This window comes from Triturus cristatus, chromosome 1_2, assembly GCF_964204655.1.
Source record: "Triturus cristatus chromosome 1_2, aTriCri1.1, whole genome shotgun sequence".
Taxonomy (NCBI): domain Eukaryota; kingdom Metazoa; phylum Chordata; class Amphibia; order Caudata; family Salamandridae; genus Triturus; species Triturus cristatus.
The window spans coordinates 574,469,553-574,494,060 of NC_140580.1; the positions used below are offsets into that span (position 1 = coordinate 574,469,553).

The following is a 24,508-nucleotide window of genomic DNA, read 5'->3' on the forward strand; positions in this document are numbered from 1 at the left end:
GCATACACCATCTTGTTCTGAGGTGCGCTGCTGCAGGGCACTCGGCCAAGTCACAGAAAGTGACTTGTCAAAGTCTCCAGCAACAGAGTAGTGGAATGAGATTGCAAAATTTGCTTTTTTTGCCGCAAAATTTGCCATCCCAGGCCACAAAATCCTGGAGGGTCTGCCTATTCGATTGGCCCTCTTTCTGGATATATTTAAAGCCTGCCATCAGAATGGCAGGAAGAACCACAAGAAGGGAGGGAGGACTGTAAGTAATAGGTCAAAGAAAGAAGAATCAGAGTAATGAAGATTAGCAGTAAGTAACCCAGCTGTTCCCTCCTCATCTCTATTTTCATCCATTCCTTATACAAGGAGTATGTGCCCAAATAGAGGTTGTTCACATTGGGCTGATATCCAACTTTAGAAGGACAAAAATAGGTAAACACACATCTTGGTCCAACTAACTGACATCTCTATTTATGACACCCCTGAAGTGAAAAAAAACTGAAATCAGAACTTTTCAGCCTATGAAAACTAGGACATTCTGCAGAGTTCTGACAGGCTAATGAATAATTAATTCTTGACATAAAGTTCAGTTTGTTGCCCGGATCCAAATTAAGCCTCTAAAGAGATATAAATGTGATGGGTGATGCCCATGTAGCAGACATACATAAATTTGTAATGGAAACACCAGCCCATTCGGCCCAAGAAGCTGCCATGCCCGTTAGAAAGGGCAAGCACATTATCTGAAAAATCCTTGCCAGTGTTCTTAATGGCCAACAAAATTACTGTCTTGATCCATCTTCTAAGTAGACTTCGAAGAGTTCAGCCTCTTCTGTTTGCACCAAAATTGATAAACAAGCTGTATGACTGTCTAAATTCAGTTGAAACTGGTAAATAAATTCTATTAGCTCTCACACCTACGCATAAGAACGGAGTCGTCTGAGGAGGGATCAGCTGACAAAAAGGAAAGAGTAAATTCCTCATCTCTATGAAAGGAAGAGTTCACCACAGGTAGAAAGTTAGGACCCAAAGATAATACAGCCCTATCCATATTATTTTTTTACATATGGACAACAACACTCAAAGATTCCAATTCACCAATCCTCCTAGCTGTAATGATACCCACAAAGAAAAAAACCTTTAAAGCGAAGGATTTGTCTGATTCCTCTTATAAGGGTTAGAGGGGGAACCGTGCAGGGAAGACAAAACCAAAGGAAGATCCCAAGGGGGCCCAATGTAATAGAAATGGAAGAAAGGTTGAGATTTTGTGAAAAGTGGATTTTCATGAGGCTAGCAATGGAACAAGAAAAGGCACTGTGTGAACACAGTTTATTCTGAACCTCGGACCCGGCTTCAAACCTCGGCGAGTCTTCGCCTGGAGCTCGAGGGAGGAGCTAAACGGCTCATCGGAAGAGGCAGAGAGATCGATCTAGTAAAGGGTGAGTCGGTGGAGACTTGCCTGGTTGGACCCTCCTCCCGGAGTTTATATACCCACCCTGGCTAACTACTTTTCAAACCGTTAGGCAATGACCGCTGGGGTCACCAGGTTTCCATTTTGTGGTCACCCTCACAATTGGCATCCATTTTAGTGCTCCCTCTCCAGGTTGAAATCTATAGAAATAGTAGAGGTCCATCTTTGTTTTCCCCTTCTTTGCCGTAAATCTACTTGAAGCCCTATCTTCTCACGACTAATCCAATAGAAAGAGAGTAAGCTCCCTGAGTGGCGGCCGTCTTGGATTGGTCGTCATTAACCTCACTGCTCTAGTCAAGCTGCACCGTTGCATCACTCAACACAGAAGCAATTAAGAAGACACCTTTTTGCCTCTCCTTCAGGAGAACAACCACCTCCAAAGAGTCAGATCCTTAATCACTGTTAGGAATGTGTAAGCCACCTTCTCTCCCTCACCCTCTGGAAAACAGCCCTCATAAAAGAGTTTGAGCCACTTGACACACTTGGCATTCTAAGAGTCCCTTGTGGCTGTACAGTGGCGGCCACCTTGGAATGGCTTGTTTCCAATCTCAGCTCCCCTCCACTATAAACAGGATTGACAAATCGCTCCACACCTAGGTCCTAATGCAAAATACAAAACTACCATATCAATAAATCTACAATTAAATAGATATACGTGATCTCACACTAGGATCCTATTGCAAAGTATCTTATCTTGAAACTAAGGAATAATTAATAAATGTGCGTGCTTCCACCACACCCTTCACCTGTACCCCACCCAGGAACCTGAAACTCCATGGTCCCAACTCCCTCTCCATAACCTACCTCCCTAACCGCTCAACCAATGCCACCAAAAACTTCAAACACAGACTGATCAAGCAACACCCCGAAACCCTCATAGCTGACATTTACTACAACACCTTTAAAGTTCTAGAGAAAACTGATCTCATTTTCCCCACATCCCAACCTGCGAAATGTGTGCAATCCTAACCAACTTCCTAAACATAACTAATTCCTCCAGCATCCCAGAGGGCCGCCAACTGACAATAGCTATTACACCTACCTTTAAAGGTAACGCAACCAAAACCATCTACAGAAATGGAAATATTATGGTCCAAGCTAATGACATCAATCTATAATCCTTTGATTCCATATTTCCTATACTATGTAATGCTGTCTACCATGCACCCAACCTTCCCTCCTCGACCCAACGTCCACCACAGTCTATAAAGGTTGAAAAGCTCATGAGAGGCACTGGTCATTTTAACTCTTTCATCTCATCCTCAACACCTTCCACCCACACGACCTCCCCCAACAGACAGCACCATCAATCCTTCCCCAGTGCATCACATCTCCTCACCTCAACACTATTGACCACCTAACCAAACCGAAAATAGAAGCCAGACCAGTTCCTAGCAACATCACCAACTGTAAACCTCAACCCATCAATACCCTTAACAACCATACCTAGATATTACCCTCCACCTCTCCCTCCCTCGCCATGTGGAACGCCAACCTAGACGAGCCTAGACCCGGCATTTCCAAATTACCTCTAGTCCCATCCGACTCGATGAATGCAAAAGTAGAATGGTACCCACTTAACTCTTACTGAAGTCCCGACCAAACCAGGGTAGAAACACATGATGACCTGACTTCTCTCACTGACCTTATACCCCTCTAATCTAGAATGCCACATATGAGACAAATTTCACCTCAACAGATCCTCACTCACCCTACGTCCACGGTAAAAATAAATGAGCTTTTAACTCATGTGGAAAATTAACTATATAAAGTAACTCAGGGCATCAATATCCTAATGGTATTTAAAACCTACCCGGAGTTGGCCCAATTTCCACACCTCCGCTCATTCTGCAACTTAAGACAACCCCCACGTACATGTCTAAGTTCCAGCCTTATAGCTGGCTAACAATTCCTCTCAACATCCAAGCTTACAGGTCAAAAAGATTGAGCCCTGAAATGTTTCTGAATGAAGCAATGGATTGAGCCAAAATATATGATCTGACCTCAACCCTGGACAACCCCACTGCAAGTGATCACTGGAATCAAGGCGAGATCCCAACCCTCCAAGAATTGCTGGACCAATACACACCAAATCAATATCCCCCTGCCCCCTCTCATAAACTCAACTGCAGCAGAAATATTAACCGCATGCTAATAAACTGCAGATCATCAAGCAAGCATGCAACGAACTGACAGAAACCATTCTAAACCAATACATTGGCATTGCGTTCATCGCTGAAACATGGCTAAATGACTCCTCATATCCAATCATTGACCTACAAGCCCCTCCTGGTTCCTCCATCATCAAGAAATACAGGGAGGACCGCCGCAGTGGTGGCATAGCCATTATCCACAAGAACAACATCCACATGGCAGGAACAGACACCTTCACCCACTCCACTTTAAATATCTCTCCTTGGACATAACGATGAATAACAAACTACGAAATGTCACCTCATCTACCACCCTCCAGGCAATGCGCTCTCCTTGGGTGAATACCTATCGGAATTGATAAAGCACTGCTTACTAAACAGCGACAAAAACATATTTTAAGTGGCTTCAATCTACATTAGAATGATGAGCCAGGCACACCTATCCAATTGTTAAATGAACTCTTACTCAATAAAGAACTTATCCAACATTGCAAAGGTCAAATGCATAACAGTGGCGCAACCCTTGACGCCCACAACGATGTGGTAAGTATAGATAACATCCTTCAAGTTGACTGGTCGGATCACCACATCATTCTGTTTAAAATCAACCAAGTGGAAATACCCCCAGTTCCCACTCTGAAAACTATCCAATGGTCTCGTAACATAAATCAGAATCCCCTAGCTGATCTGGAAAAAAGAATGTTGTCAATACTCCCCCTCCAACAGATAGCCTCTCAACAGATGAACTTACAATTCACTATAACTCAATGATGACAGCCATTCTAGACCAAATTGCTCCTCTGAAACTAAAAAAAAAAAAATCTGAAATACCCCCTTGAGGTCCTGGTTCAACAAAGACCTCAACTCTGAAAGAAAGGCAACTTACTGCTGCAGAAAGACTTCAGACAACTAAACCGTCCATAACCCATCTTCTACAGCTCAGAGAGGAAACGCAAAAACAACATTGTGAAGGAAAACAACACACTCTTCTGCAGAGCGCTAGATAAAGCAAAGAAAATGCCTAAAGAACTTTTCAACGTCATTAAACAACAAACCTCTAAACAAGCAGAAAAGAGTCCTCACAACTCCAAAAAATGCTGTACACAAATTCTCAAAATTCTTCAACGATAAAATCACAAAGATCGAGCTCTCCCTAGACCACCACACGTACCCAACCACTGAAATCTCTCCCCCTTTGCTCCCTCCGAACTCTCTGAGCCAGCAGGATGCAATCAAATCTCAGGATCATCCAGAATTCCCAGGAGCTAGAAGACATTCAACTCACTCACGAAGGAGACAACTCAAAGATGATTGCAAAATCCAAGTCCTCCTCCCACCTAGCAGAGCATTTCCCAGCCTCCTTGGCGAAAAGTCTTTACCACGCACTAACCCCTCTCTGGACTAAGACAATAAACAGCTCCCTGAGCAACGGGAGATATGCCTGACTACCTCAAACTGGGTCAAGTCACCCCATGCTACAATAACTAGGTGCTGACCCCTACAGCTTTAGGCCCATCTCCAACATTCCCTTCTTGGCAACAATTCTTTAGAAATGTCAACTCAACCAACACATTGACTCCAACAAACTTCTTGACTCATTCCAATCTGGTTTCAGGAATGGATGCAGCACAGAATCAGCTATACGAATATAGCAGATGCCATACACAAATCGATGGATGCTGACAGATGCTGCCTACTCATCCTCCTACACTTATCAGCGGCCTTTGACACAGTCAACCACAAGCTGCTTTTGGAACCCTCCATAAACAGATAAGAGCAGACGGCTTGGTTTTGAAATGGTTCATCTCATAGCTACATAACTGCTCACAACAAATAAAAGTAAACAACTCAACCTCTGATACCTCCTTGAGTGTCCCCCAAGGCTCTGTGCTCTCACCTACACTATCTGAGTGTCCCCAAAGGCTCTGTACTCTCACCTACACTCAATATTTGCATGGAACCTTCACCATCATTCTCAAACAAGCTAACATCCCATCCCACCTTTATGCAGACGACACCCAGCTCTGCTTAGAAATATCCTCACTAGAGGACTTAAGATGGCTAAATACTACTCTCATAAAATCCTAAAACTGGCTATCACATAACCACCTGAAACTCAACCAAGACAAGATGGAAATCCTCCTCCTATCAAACAATGGACAGACCACCCAAGTCCAGGAGTGGATAAATACCACGGACGCTTTTAACTGCAAATTGACTCTGGCTGATTCCGTCAAATCCCTGGGGATCACCCTGGACCCAAGTCTGAGCATGAACCCAAACAAAGATTACAGCGAAGTGTGCATTTCACAACCTAAAACTCCTACATAAAATCAAGCCCTTCCTCCCAGCGAATCATCTAAAAACCACCATGCAAGCTATGGTTCTATCAAGACTGGACTAAGAGATCACTACCCCCACTGGAATCGCAAAATCTCACCTGGCTCCCTTCAGAGCCAAACTAAATGCAGCAGCAAGGATGGTCACATCTCCTCCGACCTGAAAAATCTAAAGTGGCTCCTGATTGAAGCCCGTTGCTACATCAAAACTGCCTGTCTCAACCACAAAGTCCTTCACACAGAAAAACCTGCCTACCTTGTGTCCACAAAGGAAAGACAGATGAAAAATTAAACACTCGGTTTCTCATCCAGCCCAAAAAACACAAACAAAAAACCCTAACACGCTCTTTCTCGGGCAATGCTGCTAAAATCTAGAACTCTACCAGTACATATCAGGATAAACCTCTCCTGCATGAACTGCAAAAGACAATTAAAATATCTTCTCCTCAATCAGCACATTAACCCCTCGGGCTCTAAAGCCTAGCACACAACTTGAATCCCAAGCCTTACATTATTGTTTGTTCCTTTCCAGAAAATGCTTTGGTTTGACTTTAACAAGACTTTATTCTGTAACTTATATTATCCAACACTGCCTTTGACAGGGTTTGTAAAGCACTATGATATCATCGGGTATTGCCAGCAATAAATAAAACTCTTTAAATAAATAAATATTCTGAGCATTGAAAAGAATCACTATAGAAAACAGCAAAGACAAATGTGGACACTGAGAGGCAATCGCGTACTCTGTACACCTGCTGGGAACATTAATGAGAATCCTTACTGGAGCGAAGCGAGAGGCAAAACAGACCTTGTGATAACAATTACATATGCAAGCCATACCCTGCCAGGGAGATGTAATCAACAGTCCTAATCAACGGTTCTAATTGCAAATGGATTGCAACATTTGATTACTTGTATCTCTTTCGACAAGGGATTTCCTCTGGTGAGCAGTTTGTGAGAAGTCACTATTTCTCAAACCAGACACTTTGGCAGCGATTCACATGATCACTCCCTGCACACTTAAAAAAGTCTCAGAAATGTTTATGTCCTTTCACCGCATCATTGTGCGCTGGCTGCTCCAATGTATTGACGCGCCCTTTAGAAAACCAAGGCATGTGAATGATCAGGATTACTGCATAGGCAAGTATGTTCGGACTTCCTACAATGAGCAACTGGTTAACTAATCATCACCAGGGGTAAATATGGGGAAAGGGTAGTACTTTGTATGGGGGGTGAAGGGCCATTGCTTACAATGAAATTCAGTTCTGTGTGGTTGAGACAAGAAACCAACAGTCATCAATTTGCAACTTGCTGGCTATTATGAAGTTATCTGAGCTTTTGACTGAGATCCCAGTGAGTGAATGATGAACCCAATTTCAATTATCACCAAAGCTTTCATTGGTGCACTTATTGCCAACATCTGCAGATGCAGACCTGCCGTTGTTACCATGGCATAGTGGTAAATCTCAGGCACAATTTGTCACCATTCCAAATTACTGCAACAAACACAATATGTGAACTCTGTGGGTATTCACAAACATTTTGGAAGGCTCTTCCCATCCCTGAAGTGCAGGTAAAGTTACTGCGATGAAAGGTAGGAGTAAGCCATGATTCCTGTGGCTCTCGCAATGTTCCTGGTCTACTTATGGGAAGCTGTGCAGATCTCCAGAAGTCATGAATCTCTACTCGTGAGAGGGTTAACACTATGGGTACAAATTTACGACTGACCTCTGAAAATCGTGCACGGGGAATATTAAGATTAAAGTTGATGTACAGGAAGATCCATATTTCTTTTTGTGTGGATGCCCTGGACGTGGAAAACCTACAAGAAACATATTTTCAACGCACACTAGGTCACCAAATTTTTTTCCTTAAACTACAAAGAAAATGTGAATCTCGCACGTGCATAAAAGAGACACCTAAAGCAACATAGAAAATTGCTAGGAAGCTAATCAGATAAAGCAAGCAGATGCTCATTTGCTGTCCCTGTAGTGTGCTTGATGCTATGTCATCTTGGGTAATTGCCCGTACTGTTCTTGTATTAAACAGAGAGTCCAAATTTAACACTCACTGAGCATGGTCTTGTGAATGGTAAAGAATGCCCAGTGCCAGGGACTCAATTCAGGTGCATGCTTCTGAAATCAATCATAGGAGAGGTAAAGGTGCTGCAATAAGAACGTGACTAAGAGGTTTACGTGGATTGACCACATTTAAAAATAAATGGCTAGTTATGAATATTTAAGGAAAAACAAAATGCTATATTTTAATGTGCATAGCTGCACTGGTGAGAAATGCAACCACGCTTTTACTGAACCTCACTGTTTCACACTACTTTTCCAAGTCTTCTAAAAATGATTTAAAGTCCTGACTCGAGAATCAAAAGCAGAATAAATGTCCCCTTAGCAGGTAAAGTAGCACTTGGGGTGAGCACCCACACTGGGCGTCTGCAGGTAACCTAGGGCTCTGGGTTTCAGATCCAGGCAGGTGGAGCCAGCCTCTCATCCTCGGGGAGTGGGTACCTGCTCCTTAGGGCGTGGATAGTGCTGTGCAAAGTAGCGAAGAAAAAGTGTCTTGGAATTTATATTTTTTTAAATAAATGATTGTTGGTTTTGCGAAGTGTGAATTCATTAATGCTTATACATTTTTTTTTTAAAGTGGTTAAAGAACGCTGTGCAACATTAGGGAAGTTTCTGCCATCGTTCAACAGCCATGTACTAGGTTTCCCAGTCGCAAAGGTTTGTCTTTATGGATGGGACTTCTAGCCGGGCAGAACCACCAGTGTACAGACGTGGAGGGGTGCTCTTTTATCAGCTGCTGCTCATTCCTAAGGCCATCCCCGAGTGCCAGTGAGTAAAACACCCCTGCAAACTGTCCCCCACTATTGAATATCCTGCCCTTTCTGGAAGTGACATGGGGTCCCAGGGGAATTGGCTGCTGAATAAAGTAAAACCCTGTTATTTACAATTACCCATCTAAAATTCTTTAAGGTGTGGTGCAGTGGCCAGGGCGGCTGACTCCGGAACATAGGGACTCACGGTTCGATCCCCGGTGCCGGCGGCAGGTTAGTCCAGCACTTTGTGACTCATGGGCAATAGCTCGCTTAATCTTTCCGACGGCCCCCAGTGCCGGGACACCTCTCCGGAGGTAGCTGTGCGCTCTACAAATGCTGGCATTTCATTTCATCTCAATAATATAAGTTGTGAAACAAACAAGTTCCATAACTTTCTCTTTCTCTACCTCGTTCAGTCTCTCTCAGTCACTCTTTAGCTTGCACACATTTTCCCTTTCTCTATTACTCTTGCCGTCTTTGTTCTCTCTCCATATTTATCTCTATATCTATTATATTGCTTTGTCCCTCATAATTCACAGGCATTATATAATAAGTGTCAATTCTATCCATAATTCACACAAATGACAATCACTGTAAATGAAATGAAAAGGGCACTTATAAAGCGCATGGCTACTCGAAGGCCTACCAGCGCTAACTGATGAATTCCCTCCAGCTGTAAAACCTAAAAACGTGATATATGCATAGCAGTAACACTTGATACGCTTGAATAAAGCCTCTGATAGTTATGGTGACTTTTATAAAACACTGAACCTTCAGCCTCGCCATTTATTATCAACTGAACTCCTCAATGACATTAAATGACTTTCTGGTTATGAGCCCTACATGCAAGACCATTTCCATGTGACATTCTGAGAAGCTCGCCTTTTTAGTGCTTCCAAATTACATTTAAGCAACATATCAGACAGCTATAACGTTTGGTATTCAAAATATGGTTTAAAAAAAAGAAATTCTTATTCGTAATGTTTTGCGTGGATGAGAAACAACTGATTTCAAAAAATGTTTGATGTGACTCTAAAAGATGCTTTTATAGATTTGATTTTTAAAAACTACATAGCTTTAATTTTAAAAAGGGAGGTTGTGACCCCTCATTTTAAAATCAGTTGAAAGCACGATACGTCCTGTGTGGGTCCTTCCTGCGACAGTGCGTTGCACTTAAACTTTAAAACAACTATGGGGCAAAGTTGCAGAGAAGGACAATCCTTGCACTAAAGACATTTGAAAGTGGCTTTCAGACCTTTTAGGAGCTAAAGAAATACATGAAGACCACGGAGGAGATCATCCTCATCTCAGACCTACCCACTGGGAAAAAGATGAGCCTGGGGAAAATAGGGTTTGAATCACTGTTCGCTCATTGGACACAATAAGAGGAACATTTTAACCAGTTGTGAGAAAATAAATTGCTTTCATCTTCACAAAAGAGAAGACTTCCTCATTAACAACTCTTCCATGTTTTGAGCCTTCTGGTGCACAACGCATGCCTTCCGGCACACTCCTGGGTTGCAGATTTGGCTGCTTTTCTTTGGCCTCCCAAAGAGCTACGGCTGATTTTGTATGCTCTCTGTGACCAAAGTCACTAGTTAGATGGTACAGAATTGTACCTAGGGCATTCGCCCTTTCACTGCTGCGACAGGCATTCTCGTGTGTGTCTTTCATATTTATCATGTGTCTCAATTTCAAAGAATAACATTCAACATGTTGATCACTTGACCACGCCATTGGCACCTTGACTGACCCTTATCAACATATGAACACAGAGTATGTTTTAGCATGCCAAAATATTTAGGGTAGTTCTTCTTTCAACTTAGCTTTCAGTAACTAATTGCTTTAGTTAAACTCCAAACATTGACCCTAAAGTAATTTAATCCAGTGTCGTTACTGGCATATGCTTGATGTCCAATGAGCCCTACTATTTTCACACATCAATAACTCAAATTATCCTATTTTTTTGTGCATCTCCCTTGTCATAGCACATCAGCCATGCTACACAACAAGGGCACGCACTATTGTGGTTGTAGGCCTCAGTGATACGGAGATTTGTTTTCATTAATTCAGGTACTGATAAACAGCACTTCGCTTCCAACAAGAATACCTTTATTTTACAACTGAAAGATATCAGCATGACTAAAACAACCATCTTCAGTCTCAACTTGCAAACATAAGCAGTAAAATGTTTTCAATTCAAAATCTCCTCAGGAGGCTTGTTAAAACAAGCATTGGCAAAGACAAACATTTCAAAATACTTGAAGAAAAGCAAACACATATCTTATGGTATCTCAAAACTGTAAATTGAATTTAATGTTTTTAATCTTTATAGCTGGCATGGTTTATTTTTCAAATATTTTTAAGTTAAGAAACTGAACTGATTTAAAAAATGTTAAGGAAGTGTTAGAATGTAAAGGGAAATGCTTGCCACTGTAATTTACTTTTCACAAGTTGAGCCAATAAGTCATCTTTATAGGCTGAGGAAGATATTTATAGGCCTCTAGGAGAAGTGTCATGCTAAGTACACCTTCTGCCTCAGCCGGCACCTAAGTGAGCACAGCAGGTCTCTTCTCCCAGCTTGATAAAAGCCTTTGTGTGTATGAAATATGTGGAATGCAAGAGATAAAATAAATCTAACCCTTAAATTATGCTCTTCAGCCACATCCCAGCAAAAATATCACTATTGCTTTTATTTTACAGGTAAGCTGGGAGGGATGTGCAGCAACAAAGAACAAACGGGTGGCTATTTGAGGAAGAGAAACAGCACAGGAGGAAGAGAAGAAGAAAACACATGCCTTCACAAGGAGTGCTGAGTGGGAGTAAAAAAAAAGTAGTTCCTTAAATTTAAGCAGTGGAAGGATACAAGTCAGCCAGTCAAAAGGATCACAAAAAGGATATGCTCCAGGGGACTAAGAAACACAATAAGTCAGAGGGAGCCCATTAAATATAATGCAATAAAATTAGAGAGACAATTATGTCACCACCTGAAAGCAGTGGCAAGCTGTAAGCCCACTGTTACGTTCACACTAGGTATTTTGAAACTAGACAGCATGTGCTAATAGGCTCAACCTAAAATCAACACTAGGAATATCAGTCAAAATAGAAGTTATTTTAGAAGAGATGTTTGTATATATTAACAATCAAAACTAAACAGTGCCCTAGAGATAAGAAATAACTCAGGGGGCACCACTGCCTCCACATTGCAATCCAGTTTGTAAGAGTTTCTGCACTCCTCTGCCCCGGTGATATTAATTACATTCCCAGTGCTTCGGGAAATGTGGCAGAGAGGCCTGAAAGATGCTCCTAAGAGCCCCTTCGAAAAGGTCTCCTCGAAGAACAACCAAGACATCCTAATGAGCCACGATTCCACTTACCCTCATAAGCCACGGTTACTCTAGGTGTTACATCCAAATCTGCAACCGGTCTTTTTGAGGAATATGCTGTTGTCAAAACTGTACACAGCACCAAAAGAGAATGAAGCAGGCACATCCTCATGTCCATTTCGGAACAAGAAAGTCGGCCACCACCACTTGATGAAAAACCCTCTGTGGTCCAGTCAAGTTGCGACGTCACTTAAGATGGCCACCGTCCACAGCGTCTCTCACATCAAACGCCCATCATCATCCTAAGAAAGAGAACCAAACAGAAGAGAATTTTTATAAATCACCGATTGCAGGAAAAAAATGTGTCCAATTTCGCTGCTCGAATAAAATCCCAGGAAGCAAAACAATAGAAAATCACTCAAAAACAAATGAGAACACCCCTGCTGAAACATCCAGAGAGAAAATGGTTGTGTTGTTACATTTTCTTCCAGCAACAGCCAGCCCCGGCAATATGTAAATTGTAGGTTGCTCTGCCAAAAAGTCTTTGTTCGTAATTTCATTTGCATCGCTAAATACAATTCATTAAAAGCGGAAAATAGACCTGGGCGTGTTAACAACAGCACTCATTTGAATTCTACCTTGAGCTTATTGTTGGAGGCGACATGCCTTAGTGCATACACCAGCTGGATAAGCATGCAAGCATAGATGCCCTGCAGGTTTTTATCCAACTTGTTAACGTGAATTCAATAAACGAAATAATTGTGCATGATAGGCGTTAATGGCGCATAATATTGTGTGACATTTGGGCACATCATTTTATAACCACCCTCTCCGTTCTTTTTAGTACCCTTCAGCCTTTATGATAATGAATGAATTACATTATCTAAAAAAGATGTAAACAAATCTGCCCACACTAAAGACTGAGAAGCTCTAATGATGGAGCATTGAGACCCCTTTCAAACGACATCAGCTATAAAAGTAACTGTTAAAACACAGAATTAAAAATAAAAATAAATCATAAATGTTTTTAAAAAAACGAAGAAATTAAAATATCAGTATTCCGAGTACTCTTCTATGCGAAGGTGCGTTCTCTGTTTTCAACACTTTCTCTTTCTGTCATTAGGAGTTCCCACCAGTCAATGCAACATTTTCACACAGTAACTTTGTCTACCCCTTCAATTCCCTCCCAAATGAAGGTACTTTGCCATATGGCTTTTCTGCCCCCTTTCCATCTTTGAAGCATGGGCAGATCTTAATTTGTAAAAGAGTAAGTGCCGGTGCTCACACCTAAGCTCAGAAGTCTGCAGCCAGTGCTAATAATGGTCGGCGCCCTCAATACCATGGCTGCGTAGCCATGAATCCATTTCATGCCTTTTTAATCCACTACAGACACTCTCTGCCCCTTTATCTCGCCTTGCAGGTCTCTGCTTTCTCTCTTTGTGGCGGTTTTTTCGTGTTTCTCTTCCTCTGTTTGGACCAATGTCTGACAAGGAACAAGCATTTACAATGCAACGGTCTCGGCATTGTTAAAGTTAGAGCTATTGGCATTGCTCATGACATTATTTTTGTTTATGTTTTTGTCAACTCACGTCAGACCTGACAGATAGATGCATGTGAAAAATTAAAACGAAAGCCATAAAGCTACGGTTGCAATGCTAAACTTGGCAATCAAAACATAAATGTTTAATGAGGGACAGGATTCGAGGCTAGCCAATCAAATCCGAGCTAATCGTTATTGCGTAGACTTTCAATTGCATTTTACAAAAGGGTTGTAGGTGTGCCCCCACCTGACCAAAGCGAATGCAGACAAATCAAGGCTTGATACATGAATGGATCCAGGGGAAGCTACTGTAACAAATGAACTCTGGTGCAATTAGGGAGGCTCAGAAAACCAATGAAAAAAGCCAATAGTCTCCACTTCCCAGAGTATCTCAAATTACTACAACCTTCATCCGAATGTATACATAGTGCAGCGTGTTTGAAGGCAATGTAACAAGCACCTGGTAAACCAGCGTAGTTCAAAGCGATCAATCTTATTTTATGCCATATAACTTGTCACTCCGGGAACTGCAACGTTGAACTAAATAATTAACAAAGCTTGAAACTTTAAGACTAGAGACCAGCAGTTAGGCACACATGAACGGCTCAGTTCTGGGATGGTCGTTACTGTAATAACTGGCGCCTTCAGATTTAATAATCTCGCTTAAATCTGTTACTGTTAGCACTGTTGAAGGCGGTCGAACCGAGGTGTGCCATAAGTTACAGTATGGCTGCCTCTTTTGGATGGAGACCCTTCCAAGATGGCTGCTGTGACAAATGGCGCGATCTTGGGCACTTTTGGGCGGGTGGGAAGACCTGGGGCCTCTGGACACGTGCATCGGATATAGTGAGTCAGTCTATCTAGGAGGTCATCTGTGGCATTGTGAATGGCTGTGTCCCGGCACAGTATTCTCTCCACTGCGTCGACCACGTGTGACCTCGGGCAGGAAGCGCGAGAAACATTCACAATGTTTCGTAACTGAGAGGCAAACATTGGCCTGGTCCGGTGGTCACACTTACAACTGCAGCATGCATGAAAGGCGAGTCACAATCTGGAAGCTTTCTTTCATGCCAAAGGCTGGTTTTAGACCTCTGCGTTTAACCAATTACAACATTAGCGTATGTGGCTTTTGCTCTACAGAGTTTTAAGTCCTTTTGATGTCGATTCCTCAATAATAATCTATTAACCAAAGATTTCTCAACAAAAGAATTTCCCCCATTAAATACATATTCATTCACTTAAATAAATGGATAATTTAAAATATTGTGTAACCAGGCAAGAAATAAACCGTTGTTTTAATGGGGACATTTAACAGGACTTACAATTTGCGTTTAAAGAGTCGTCTATTGTAACTGCAACGATGGGGCTGGGCACATTTGAAATTAGGAAATTGTAAATGATGAAAGGAGGAGCGTTGCCCGCCCGCAGCATGTCAGTGCTGAGTGCGTGAGCCTGGCGCTGGCGCGGCCCTCCTTACCGGTGAATGGGCCATGGGGTCCGGATCCTCCCGAACCCCGATCTTGCTCCGCGGCCGCCTCTTTTCTCGTCACGAGGCGGCCTCTGACGCCGACCACAAAGGAACCTGCAGATTTACAGCCGCCGAAGCACAGTCAGATCTGAACCCGCGGCGAGAAGCGAAACTGCAAGTGCGTCCAGGCGCTAGCGAGCCGCGAAAACAACAGCAAGAGAGACCCTTCCAACCAATGCTTGAAAAAGATTCTAAAGAAAACTCTCATTTATTTATTTATTGGGCTTTTAAAGCGCGACAGCTACCCAAAAAGGGTTTCCCGGCGCTAAGAGATATTTAACCACATGAGCAAAACGAAAGACTCTGGGGAGAGGCGGGAGCAAGTTACTGGTTAAAAAGCCAGGTCTTAATGGCTTTGCGGAAGTGGATATAGCGGGTTTCCAGGCGTAGGTGCTGAGGGAGGGAGTTCCAGAGCTTGGGGCCCAGTAGGGAAAAAGATCTACCCCCCATCCTCACTAGGCGTACTTTGGGTACACAGAAAAGGCCTTGAGATGAGGAGCTCAGGCAGCGAGCCGGCGTGTAGGTTCGCACTAGGGCTTGTAGGTATCTGGGGGCATTGCCCCATTTGATTCTGTGCATAAGGCTAAGTGTTTTGAATTTGACCCTGTTTTCAATTCGTAGCCAGTGGAGTGCCTTAAGGTGACCGGACATGTGTTCCCTTCTGTGGCAATTGCAGAGCAGTCTTGCTGCGGCGTTCTGCACCAGTTGAAGGCGACGCATGACTGCCTGTGGAGACCCCAGGTAGAGGACATTTCCGTAGTCCAAACGGGAGGTGATTAATGCGTTGACCACAGACTTTTGAGTGTCGTCAGGTAGCATCCAAATGATTTTCCTGAGCCACCTCAGGATGGTGAAACAGGTGGATGTCAGGTTAGTGACTTGGGGCTCCATAGTTACGGGATGGGTAGGGAGCCCATTTCAGATGGCCAGTGTCTTGGGTTCCAGAGATTTTGGTTTGGGCCCAGTATTAAAACCTCCGTTTTGCTACCGTTTAGTTTGAGCATGTTTTTACTCATCCAGGTGGCGATGTTCCTAAGGCCAGACTGCAGGAGGGAGGAGGAGTCGTGATCTCCATTGGAGAGTGAAAATACGATCTGTGAATCGTCGGCGTAGGTAAACATGTTTAAACCTGCTGCTACGGCGATCTGGGCGAGCGGGGTAACGTATAGGTTAAAAAGCAGGGGCTCAGCACCGAGCCCTGTGGGTCACCATAGGGGGATAGATGGACATTTGAGGCCGCGGTACTGGAGGTGATTTGAAACGTCCTGAGAGTCAGGAAAGATGATATCCAGTCCAATGCTTTGCCCCTGATGCCCATGGTGGAGAGCGAATTTAACAGAATGTTATGGGAGATGGTGTCGAACGCTGCGTTGAGGTCAAGTAAAATCAGCGCAGCGGAGTCACCTCTGTCGACTAGGAGGCGAAGATTTTCCATCACTCCAAGCAGTGTCGTCTCAGTCGAAAAGCCAGGGCGGAAACCCGATTGGGAGGGGTGAAGTATGTTGTTTACCTCCGTGAAACTGGCGAGGTGTCCATGGACATGTTTCTCCAGAACTTTGGAGAAAGCGGGTAGGAGGGATATTGGGCGGAAGTTGGCCAGGATTTTCGGATCTGCCGATGGTTTCTTAAGTAGGGGTGACACCATGGCATGTTTCCACATGGCTGGGACCTTTGCTGTGGAGAGGGATAGATTCAACGTTTGGCAGATGACGGAGAGTTGTGGGGTGTCCAGGAGTCTGAGTACGGAGATTGGGAGGGGGTCGATGGGAGAGCTAGATTTTACTTTCCCTAGGATGTCTCGAAGACCCTGAACATTTATCTCGGGCCAGGATGTTAGTGGCTCGTAGGACAGGTTTGGCGCAGGGGAGATGGCCTCCACCTTCGGATCGAGATCCGGATCTGTCACTGCTTGTGTCTGGTGCTGTTTTACAATGTCCTGGTAGATGGTCTCAATCTTCTTTGTGAAGAACTGCGCCAATTCTTCACATTGAACATTATTCAATGGAAGGGGTTTGGCTGATGTGTTTGAGCACGCTAACTCTTTTACGAGATTGAACAGGGTTTTAGATTTGTTAGTGGCTTCTGAGATAGATTTCGCCACGTAGTTGGCTCCGGCCGTAGAGCAGGCTTTATGGTAAAGCTTGAGTTTGTTTCGGTAGGTCAGGCAGGCTACAGGGGAGTAGTCTGTCCTCCAAAGGCGTTCCAAGCGTTTACACTTGGATTTGGCTGCCTTCAGTTCCTCGTTGTACCATAACGCAGGAGAGTTGTCATGCATACGTGTCAACGTTCCAGCAGTGAATAACTTAATTCAATGTTTAAAACTCTCGGCTTGGAAGGTAGAAATTTATGCAAGTAGGCTTGCACCTACAATTTGTGAACCTCTGATTTACACTGAATTCCCAAAGAATTCCAGGAGTAGTTGTGAGAAAATGTCACTTGGAGATTCCCAAAGTAAATGCACATGTAAACAAAATGGAATTGAATGTGTACATTTCGCTCATGCAGAAGTTCCACAACGAGAGGACAAGCATACCACTGCCTTTCTCCGAGGTGAAGCAAAAATGCCTCGGAGAAACGCAGTGGCGTTTTCGGATTCGGGGGCGTGTTTTTCTTTTTCTCTCCTCTTGCCATTGGCTGGAGGAGAGAAAAACACGCCCAGCGAAAAGTAACGAAAAAACACGCCCCCGAATCCGAAAAGGATGGGGCTTGTTTTGCGAGACAAGCCTCTTCTCCAATGGCTGGCCAGCATTTAAGAGGCCAGCCAATGGAGAAGAGGAGAGAAGAGGGGTGGATTCAAGCCCCTCTTCTCCAAGTCATTAAATCTCGCGAGCAAGACTGCGCAAGCGCAGCCTTCGCTAGCCGAGACCTAAAAATAAGTGCATCTCCCCAAAAATGAGTGCCGGCGGCCCCGACCGGCAACCACTGTCTCAAATTAAGCACTGACAAGGTGTAACAAGGTGTAGGGCTTGTAAAACACTTGCCCCCTTCTTCCCTAAACGCAGTACGTAAAAGTATGCACTTTTTCTATTTTATACAGTTCTTTAGATTAACGCATATATAACATATCATAGCAACATCCTCTCCCCACGCCTTTCAGTTATTCGCCTTTATTTTCTTCTTTTATTTCTGAATTTTGATTGGATTTCTTCCTTATTAATCCCATTAACCCACTTAATAATTAAAGGAAGAAAAACGTTGGGAAAGGACGAGTGGAAATAATTTAGCAGGTGAGGTTAAGGAATGGTAGACAATCAGCAAACTATGCACCATATGCATTCCCCAGGGGAGGCAGCTGAAGAACTGGCAAACATTTTCAACCAGAGGAGAAAAAGTTGTATGGAGAAGACCTGCAGTTCTGGATAATGTGGTATCAAATAGACAGAATATCGTATAGCCAGAGAGCCCTTAAAGAGCATCGTTCCCCTTCACTCAGCCCAAATCGGACTCAATATGGATAAGCTCTGCCACTCCTCCCAATAGCAATCACCAACCAACCAAACACCACAACATTCCTGTCCAGCCACGGCCTGTGCATCTCACAGCTGTTCATTGGCCTGGGGCTGAAAGGGCGCCCCTTGAATGGTTAGGTGGCCCTTTGAAGAGTTTGGGTTCCCCTGCACTGCAAAGGCTGTAGGGGCCTGTGTTATGCCAATACATGGACACAAGCTCGTTGTCAAGGGCATCACCCTGTATTATTGGAGCACCGTTGCTCTACCCTATTAGGCATTGGTAAGATTTTGTGAGCATGCAGCCTTTGTGGCGAACATTTTGATGCATTATGGCTGAAGCATCCCTCGGCACTTTAATGCGTTCATACAAAGCATGGGAGCATGCAGCCTTCGTGGCGAACATTTTGATGCATTATGGCTGAAGCATCCCTCGGCACTTTAATGCGTTCATACAAAGCATGGGAGCATGCAGCCTTCGTGGCGAAGATTTTGATGCATTATGGCTGAAGCATCCCTCGGCACTTTAATGCGTTCATACAAAGCATGGGAGCATGCAGCCTTCGTGGCGAACATTTTGATGCATTATGGCTGAAGCATCCCTCGGCACTTTAATGCGTTCATACAAAGCATGGGAGCATGCAGCCTTCGTGGCGAACATTTTGATGCATTATGGCTGAAGCATCCCTCGGCACTTTAATGCGTTCATACAAAGCATGGGAGCATGCAGCCTTCGTGGCGAACATTTTGATGCATTATGGATGAAGCATCCCTCGGCACTTTAATGCGTTCATACAAAGCATGGGAGCATGCAGCCTTTGTTGGGGACATCACACTGCTTTATGGGTGAAGCATCCCTCGGCACTCTAATGCGTTCATACAAAGCATGGGAGCATGCGGCCTTTGTTGGGGACATCACACTGCTTTATGGGTGAAGCATCCCTCGGCACTCTAATGCGTTCATACAAGGCATAAGAACATGCAGCCTTTCTTGGGGACATCACACTGCTTTATGGGTGACGCATCCCTCGGCACTCTAATGCATTCATACAAAGCATGGGAGCATGCGGCCTTTGTTGGGGACATCATGCGTCATTATGGGTGAAGCATCCCTCGGCCCTCCAATGCATTCATACAAAGCATTAGAGCACGCATCCTTTGAGGAGGACATCATGCTGCGTTATGGGCACAGTATGTCGTGACTCTCTAAGGCATTCATACAAAGCATGGGAGCACTCGGTGTTTGTAGAATGCATCGCACTGTTCTACGGGTGCAGGCCAACCACCAGAGGCTGCCATGGTAATGCCTGAGGATGTCACACAGCTGCTGCCCTTGAATCAACCTCAAACTCATTTTAATTGGAAATGGAAAAACATGACCTGCAAAACAAATTAGATACATTTGGCTCAGCTTATATGTTTGCCCTACTATAAATACAGCCATGTATTAACTTAAACAAGACACTGTCGCTGAAAGCTAAATTAGGAAGAAAACCTAGAAACACAATTGCATGCATTTATGCTGCATGATAAAATTAAATTAGCTCATATATAAATTGAGCTTTGTCCCTGCTTATGGCAGCATAGGGCAAAGTGTGTATTAGAGATAAACTGCATTTCCAAACTAGATGTATCTCCAGTCAGTGGTGTAAAGCACAGGGCTGGGAGAATGTATTTTTTCAAGCAACCATAAGCAGGACCATTTCACTTCACAAATCCACAAAATTCAGCAAATCCATTTCCACCTGCATTAGATGAAAAAAGGCAGTTCGGGCCTTTTGCTGGCCAGGTTGAAGCACACAAACTGCACGAAACACCAGAATTCCGCAATTTAAATAGTTCATCTGCAAAGCAGCTTGGGTTATCTTTATAGCCTAATTAGACCCCGAGGCAAATTGAGAAAAAGCGCCAAATGTCTTGCAATTCACAAAATTATTCCGCCCACCCCTAGCAGTACATTACTCTTAATTCTTACAAGTAAAGGATTATGAAGTGCTGGGTTTCCACAAAAAGGCAAAAGTAAAACTTAACACAGATGTTATTAAATCCAACATTTTATAATATTCATACATATGTAAATCAACCTAGCAGCAGCTTGACAAACAAGATGGCACCAGATACGCTAGCTATCAGCTCCGTTGTAATGAGTGGCGGTACTTCTCAACCTTCCACCGCCAATTAAATGTGGTGATGGCTAGGGCGAGGCAAAATGGTTTCAAACCCCCACAAACGTTGCTCCCAGATTATGCTTAGAATGCAGCTTGCAGTCTCCTCTCAAACAGATGATGTCACCACACATGGTGAGCCTGGAACACTGCCCAAGAGGCCTACCAACAGCCCTCAGTCTAACACATTCACAGATGAGGTGAGGCACGCGAAGTTAGCTAATATTCATGGTGTGTAAATTAGCGTGGAACAGTCTCGCTGTCACTGACAAACATTCTACTAAAAATTAGGAGACACTGTGAGGTTTTATGAGAGGTAATGATAAACATAAGCGATGCATCTGAACATAAAAAAACAATAAATGCATTGCTAAGTGGTTCTGCACTTCGGGACAGAAGATGTATGCAGAACCTTTCAGCTTTAATCTACACATAACACTGGACAGAGTAATGACAGTAGTTGGCATATTCAAAACACGATGACTCCAGGTTTACAGAGGTATTCAGTTACACTGATCTGCCAACAACAAAGTGATCACATTGCAGATATTTCAATGAACAAGGATGAAATCTATGGGTTGTGAGCTACGTATAAACTTGCATTAGAGTGTGCCTAGAGGCTGGGCAGTAAACTAGGCAGATGGTTGCATTTGAGGGAGCCTAGAGGCTGGGCTGCGAGCTAGGCAGAGGCTTGCATTAGAGGGAGCTCAGAGGCTGGGCTGCGAGCTAGGCAGAGGCTTGCATTAGAGGGAGCCTAGAGGCTGGGCTGCGAGCTAGGCAGAGGCTTGCATTAGAGGGAGCCTAGAGGCTGGGCTGCGAGCTAGGCAGAGGCTTGCATTAGAGGGAGCCTAGAGGCTGGGCTGGGCTGCAGTTCTCCCTGTAGAGTGCACGTGTGCAGACTTCCAGCCTACAGGCTATAGATATGCAATCTTCCCTCCTGCGCTCTATGCATGTAATTGTAGAGCCCTTCCCTTTGCAGGCTATATGTGAGCCGTTAAATGGCGTTCAATCCTCTGTGCAGCGAACACATACATCCCTTTCCTGCAGTGTTTAGTGTTCACGTTTCCAGGTGGGAATTCCCTCAGAGTCTTCCAGTTCACCCCGGTATGGAGTCTGGGCAATACTTTTGTGGTAGATCCTGGTTTGATATAAAATCGCCTCACCTGCAGTCGGCCCTATCCAGAAAATGCAGACGTCCATAGGCACGTTTTCTTTTTTGGATCCATTTCACAGGGCAGCAAATAAGGAAAGGAGGAAAGAGAAGGTAATACCCGTTTCCTGGAGTCTTGGTTTTCACTGAGGAGCGAGACCGAAAGAGAGGGAAGACTCGGACATGGGCGTCCGCAGCATGGGCGTCCGCAGGGAGGGGCAAGGAGGGGCGCTTGCCCCCCCCTGGATCACCTGGCCCACCGTACTGCTGCTGTGGTGCGGGTGCCATTCTTTTTTGTAATGCTGTCCCAGCTCGTGACACTAGAATGGATTGATTTTTTAATTTTATGAGCATGCATCTTCATTATATATTTTAGGCCAGCAGCACAACTATCATGACGAATGCTGTGCCACAAGAGGCGCAACTAGAGCCAAATTTCGGGGGGGGGGGGGGGGGAGGCTGAGCAAAAATTTCGGGGGGGGGGGGCTGAACTTTAAGCAATAGGCAGAGTGGAGCTGCAGGGGCTCTTAGAAGGGGTGAAACAACAGCGAGGCCTCATTGACATGCAAATGGTCTTTTAAAGACCTGTGAAGTGCTCGGGTCCGGGAAGGTGTCTCATCCCGGGCTGCCACACACGACGGGGGAGGGGGGGGGGCTGAAGCCCTTTGAGTCCAATGGGTGTTGCGCGCCTGTGTGCCACCTACCTTAGGCTGTAAAGAACCGCGCATAAGGTCAAGGACAGCCCCCCACAGTGTTGCCTGTCTGCAGCAGGCCCTGTTTAATGAGCAGGAAAACTGCTGCTGATTGGCAAGATCAACAGAGAAGGTCCGGGCTTGCCTGCACCCCCAGCTCAAAGTAAGTCATAACCTCTCCTGTTTTCTGTCTCTGTCTAGCTCCTCACTTGATCAAAACTGTGACTCGTCTGCAAGAACTGCCACTTACCCTCTCTTTCCTCTCATTTGCTTCATTCGCTCCCCTGTGAAATCGATCTAAAAAGGAAGCAATGGTTTTTTTGGGACTGTCTTTTTCTGACATTTTCTATTCCAAAGTGCAGCATCGGAATGGACGTTAGCACGATCTATGTGCACCCACTACAGCAAACACTTCTTATTTATAAAAATACCTGCCCGCTGGACACCTATATAGGGATTCCGCTTTGAGAAGGTACTCTCAGAGCAGAGATATGCTATGTACATGGCAGTCACACCTGCTTCATAGAATGCTCAGTGCGGCACTCTCTCCCGTACAATATGTAAATATTGTGCTTTAATGGAACTTAGGTGAATCTTTTTGATCTATGTGAGTGTTTTAACCGGAGTCCTTGGAACAAGCAGCGCTTGCATTGTAAAAGGACGGAGTCCGGCTCTGAATGTGCCTCGGTCCCACACAGAGGAGCACCACAGTGGCCAGGTGCACTTGGGGACGTGAAGGCTTCGGAGCCAACGCGCCTAGACATCCCCATGGTCAAGGGAGGCTGGCGACCTAACACCCTGGCTTTCACCCTTACCTCCTGGTGGTCGGGGCTACAGTAATGCGTATTTTAAGCCGTGGCACGGACGGGCCTTCGAGGCTGGGGCGTGGTGCACTGAGGGGGTGGGCACCTGACCTCGGCTCTCGTCCGTTGGGGCTGTGTGTGAGGGCCAGACCCGCCAGAGGGAAGGAGCGCCCAGGAAGGGGCCTACTCAGAGCTCCAGCCAGCTAATGCCCTGGTACTGAGAGGGAACAGACACCTGTGTGAGGAATGCTTCCACCTCAGGGGGTAGGAGGCCTGGAAAGTGTGTGCTCTGAGCTCCTACCACAGTCCTGAACCAGAGGGTCTGGAGGGGGGTGGGGGTTGAGTAAGGGGAGGCACATGCCCGTGGCACCCCCTGTAGATGGTGCAGTGTGTGTGACAGGCATTCCAACCTCAGAGAACAGGAGGCCAGGATGAGGCCTGCTCAGAGCAGCTTCAGCAACAAACAGACCTGGACACGAGGGGGTGACGGGGAAAGGGGGCACCTGCCCCTAGCACCCTTAGGAGATGCTGCGTGTGAGGCCTGGACCAACTTGAGAACAGGAAAAGCAAGCAAAGGGTCAACCAAAAGTACTAACTATAGCGCTGTGCACAAACAGGGCCTTGCAGCCAAAGGTGTGTGGGAGAAAAGTTCACCCCGTAGTATGGAGCAGTCGCCGGCCACTTACGGGCACAGGGCCAGCCCCTGCTCCACCTGACTCCAACAGTGCCCTGTGGAGGAAAAAAAAATATACTACACTGTCTGGGGAAGTTTGAACGCATTTGAGTATGTCAGGACATTATACTTGATAGGCAGCCACCACTATCACGTCCTGGTAGGGTCCATCCATGCCACCTGCCTGCCTCCCTCTAAGCTCCCATCCACCTGCCTCCTCTAAGCTCCCATCCACCTGCCGCCTCTGAGCACCCATCCACCTGCCTCTGTAACCTACTATCCATCTGCCTTTCTCCCATCCAGCTGCCTGCGTCTAAGCTCCCATCCTGCTGCCTCCTCTAAGCTCCCACCCACCTGCCTCTAACCTGCTATCCACCTGCCTGTCTCCCATTCACCTGCCTCTTCTA

At 45.0% G+C, this 24,508-nt stretch overlaps 1 protein-coding gene across 3 annotated transcripts in view; it reads right to left on the minus strand.

The window, feature by feature from the left end:
* The window catches only part of SEMA4G (semaphorin 4G), a 714,949-nt gene that overhangs the window by 452,136 nt on the left and 238,305 nt on the right, over positions 1–24,508 (minus strand). For all 3 annotated transcript variants that reach the window (XM_085606513.1, XM_085606512.1, XM_085606511.1), the window contains exon 2: positions 12,156–12,406. In XM_085606513.1, coding sequence (XP_085462639.1) covers positions 12,156–12,282 — 127 coding nt within the window. In that variant the 5' untranslated portion in view covers positions 12,283–12,406. The remainder of the gene's footprint in view (positions 1–12,155; positions 12,407–24,508) is intronic.